The sequence below is a fragment of the Rutidosis leptorrhynchoides genome, chromosome 10 (assembly GCF_046630445.1).
Source record: "Rutidosis leptorrhynchoides isolate AG116_Rl617_1_P2 chromosome 10, CSIRO_AGI_Rlap_v1, whole genome shotgun sequence".
NCBI lineage: Eukaryota > Viridiplantae > Streptophyta > Magnoliopsida > Asterales > Asteraceae > Rutidosis > Rutidosis leptorrhynchoides.
The window spans coordinates 124,514,360-124,518,255 of NC_092342.1; the positions used below are offsets into that span (position 1 = coordinate 124,514,360).

General features: G+C 30.1%; 1 protein-coding gene across 1 annotated transcript; it reads right to left on the reverse strand.

Moving 5' to 3' along the window:
• Positions 1-309: 309 nt before the first annotated feature.
• Positions 310-3,194, reverse strand: LOC139872620 (probable WRKY transcription factor 75). The gene is made up of 2 exons (XM_071860531.1): positions 2,719-3,194; positions 310-559 (listed from the first exon to the last, which is right to left on the reverse strand). The coding sequence occupies exons 1-2, from the start codon at positions 3,111-3,113 to the stop codon at positions 382-384; spliced, it is 573 nt and encodes a 190-aa protein (XP_071716632.1). The 5' UTR covers positions 3,114-3,194; the 3' UTR covers positions 310-381.
• Positions 3,195-3,896: the final 702 nt, after the last annotated feature.

A 3,896-nucleotide genomic window follows, 5' to 3' on the forward strand; every position in this document is an offset into this window, starting at 1 on the left:
CACATATATTGTTAATTTAAAATAACATTTAAATCTCTCACGGGTTATACCTTTTAGTTCGACTCGAGTTGATCTTCAACGACATCATCGTTAGCCACAAAATAATTTTACTAAACGCAATAAAATACATTAAAAATCGAACCCCCGGCGCGAAGCGAGGGTTCAATAACCAGTTCAAAACCATTTTTTCCGGATTGATTTTAACCAGTTTGGATTCAATTATGTATCCGGGTTAATTGTGTTTAAAATATTGACACCCTTATTATGAAGCATATACCATTACAAAGTCTACAACCAAACCATGCATTATAAAAGTATACATCTAAAAAGATAAGTGATCGAGTTTATTTTTTTTAATTTCCTATAAATTACGCTTATTAATTAGCAAGAAGAATAGATTTGCATTTGAGTTAAGATGTGCTCAAAGTTATCAGTAGATTTCTCAATCGGATGCGAATGTGTTCCTTCATAAGTCGTTACAACGATTCCTTCATCTTTCGATAACCTTTGGACTTGTTTCTTCACGTTGCATCCTTGGTATGTACATCGATAGTAGCTTCTGTCATTATAATATAATCCATATTAGTCGTTGGTATAATAACAAATACTTCCATCCTTTGTAATAATAAAAGTATAGTTCACTTTAATATTTATATATGTTTAACGATATCTTTTTATTTTACTAGCAAAAATAACTACTTAATTACGTATCATTAAACTCCATTTATTCTTATACTATGATTATCAGTCATTTATTTTTATCAAGTTCAGTTAAACTAAACATATCTTGATTATAAATATTTACATAATATATTTTAAATTTAATAAAAAATTGGGAGACAATAGTTGAGACGGAGGAAGTCCCATCCATGATGCTCATAAAATTCGAGTTGGTTACATATATATTAAACTGAAAATTGGAATATTCAAATTTAATAAATTCTCAAGTCTATTTTCCATCTATGTGTGTAGTTGTTTTTTTAATAGCAGTTTTGGAACACCTAAGGGGACTAAATCACCCATATGATCATTTCTCGCAGTTGTATAACTCGCTCTCAATCGCTGTTCTGAAAGAAACCCGGACCACTCACTACAAGAAAAATGTGCTTTAGTGACGAAGACTATTGGTCACTAATAACACTAAAATGGTCACTAAATCAAATTAGTGACCAAAATAGGTTGGTCACTTCTCGTCACTATAGATGCGTCACAAAATATTTTTAGAGACCAAAATTGGTCACTATAGTGACCATTTGTTTGGTTACTAATGTCGTTTAGTAACCAAAATTTAGTGACCACTTTTTTAATGGTAACTAAATAACATTATTAGTGACCAAATATTGAGTCGTCACTAAAAGATCGTCACAAATGAGCATTTTTCTTGTAGTGACTCCGAGGCATGGCTAGTAAAACCCCCCTCCCATGCTGCCCCGGAACACAATGTGCGAAAAGCGACCTTGGATAGATTTCAAGATAAGGGGATATCATCGTGTGCAATGTTTTCGTCCTAGGAAATCGAGCTCTCAACCTCAAAAAAAGAGGTATGGACCATTACCACTAAATCCACAACATGATGATTATAGTTGATATTATACATGCATACTCAACTGTACAATCTATATAAATATTAAGAAACCAAATAAATAGTAACTAGCGACCTTTACAAATTATATGCAAAGGTTGCATATATGTGATGTACGCAATAGTATGTATGATTTTAGATAGAAAATGGTCATCACGAATCTAAGAATGTAGAGTAGTATTAGTAGAATGATAAAATTAACAAGCTAGTTATACTTTGAGAATCTTAATCTATATAATATGCAAACAAAATGTTTGTTAGAAAGCTATTTGAACACGTAATATTGTACTACCAGCTAGGCGGCTAGACCAAACATTTTGCACAGTTGAGCAGGTGAATTATATGACTTGTCTCGGATAACTCGATTGAAATTCATGTATCAAATTTAATAATGTTGTATAATAGACGTAGTGAATGCTAGCTTGTAAAAAAATAATGTAATATGTATTAATGGTATTGTAGCTTTTAAAAAAATAATGTAATATAACTTAATGTATATATATTCATGATTAATATAACAAACAACTACAATACATGACTGTTTTTTTAAAAATTTTGATAGGGGCGTCTTAGAGGGTGTGCGAACATGTGCGATCGATCAGGTCCCAAAAATTTTTAAAAGGCCCAAAATGTTGAAAATTTCATTATATATACTTGTTATTCTTATCGTTCTTAAAAGAAAATAAAATTATTTTATCTATCAATTAGAACAAGTCGGAAATTACTGTTCATACAATACATGTTCATAAGTTTTTGTTCATAAAACAAACTTTTTATTTGCTTCGATTGAAAACACGGTTTATATATTGAAAATTTTAATGTTTATAAGGACCTCATTTTATTTTCGAACAGGGTCCTATAAATTAATGAGACGACCCTTTGATAGACTAGTCTGCAGGTTAATTATGATCTTTCATAACTGTATTATGTATTGTATTGTATATTGTATTAAATTAAATATTAATATTAATATTAATTACTATAAATAAGAAATAATAATTATGCTTATTCTAATTGATCCTCGTTTTTCTCAAAAATACAATAATACGTTGAATATAAAGATTATACGATCATCAATGAATGATAAATATATAGTTATACATTTCTCTCTCAAAATTTAAGTTAAGAGATCGAACCTGGGGAACTTATTGTTCTTAACGGCTTTTTGACCATATTTTCTCCATCGATAACCATCGTCTAGTATATCAACTTGGCTCCTCGTTTGAAATGCACACTTTGGTTTCCTAATCTTTTTTTCACCTTTCTTTACATAATTTTTTCCGGATCTAGGCGCCGAATTCAATTCGTTACCATCACTATTTCCTAATCCACTACTAGTTGGCGAAACACGATCCACCACAACTTTATCCTCTAGTTGATCGTAACTATTATTATTATTATTATCATAATCGTTAGTATAAGCTTCATGCGAGTAATTGTTCATTAGATTGAGTGAGAGATGTGAAGAAACCGCGGTTGGTGAAGTTGAAGATGATGAATCGTAAGGAATCACTGATGAAAAATTATCCATTTTTAGAGATATGGAGAATATTTAAGCTTGATTTGTTGTGGCTGTGAACTTGTGATATGGGAGAAGAAATTATACAAAGAAGAAGAGGTTATAAAGGTGGGTGAGTTAATTCTAAATTATTGTTATTAAATTCTTCGTTAAATAAAAGAGGGGCAGCTGTCACAATCCATTATTTATTATACTCCCTACATCCCAAATTTATTGTCCATTATTCCATTTTGGGATGTTCCAATTTAATTGTCTAAATTCTTTTTCAACCAATCAAAAGAAGTTATTCTGGATAGAGAAGATATATTATTGGTGGAAAATGAAGTTAGTGAGATTTCTTAAAACTGCATGTTTTTTATCTGGGGGCAATAGATTTGGGACCGAGAGAGTAATCTCTTATTCAAAGTAAATTTACATTTGTTGTTGAGACCATTCTCATAGCCATAGCCGTACCCGTATGCATTCACCATGTCGTACTATGTGCTGATTAGAAGTGACATGTACTCATCATTTTTGTTCACTTTTATTATGTACATAATTACTTTTATGTTCATTTTTATTATGTACATAATTAATTATGTTTTATAGTATTGTACAGTATAATATTATAAAGCGTGATTAATTGTGTATATAATAAAAATGATTCACATATAAATAATAAATTACCTATGTTTGGTTGATACTAAGACAAACTATCTAATTAAGGCTTTCTTAATAATGATTTTAGAGTTGTCAATTAAATGTTTAGACATAACATTTAAAATTGACTATATTTGACTATATCGTCTCCCTTGT

Bases quoted from the DNA above. Each gene is read 5' to 3' on its own strand.
- LOC139872620 (XM_071860531.1), bottom strand. From the start codon at position 3,113: ATGGATAATTTTTCATCAGTGATTCCTTACGATTCATCATCTTCAACT. The intron at 560-2,718 runs GTTCGATCTCTT...TTATAATGACAG, and splicing joins AAGAACAATAAGTTCCCCAG to AAGCTACTATCGATGTACAT.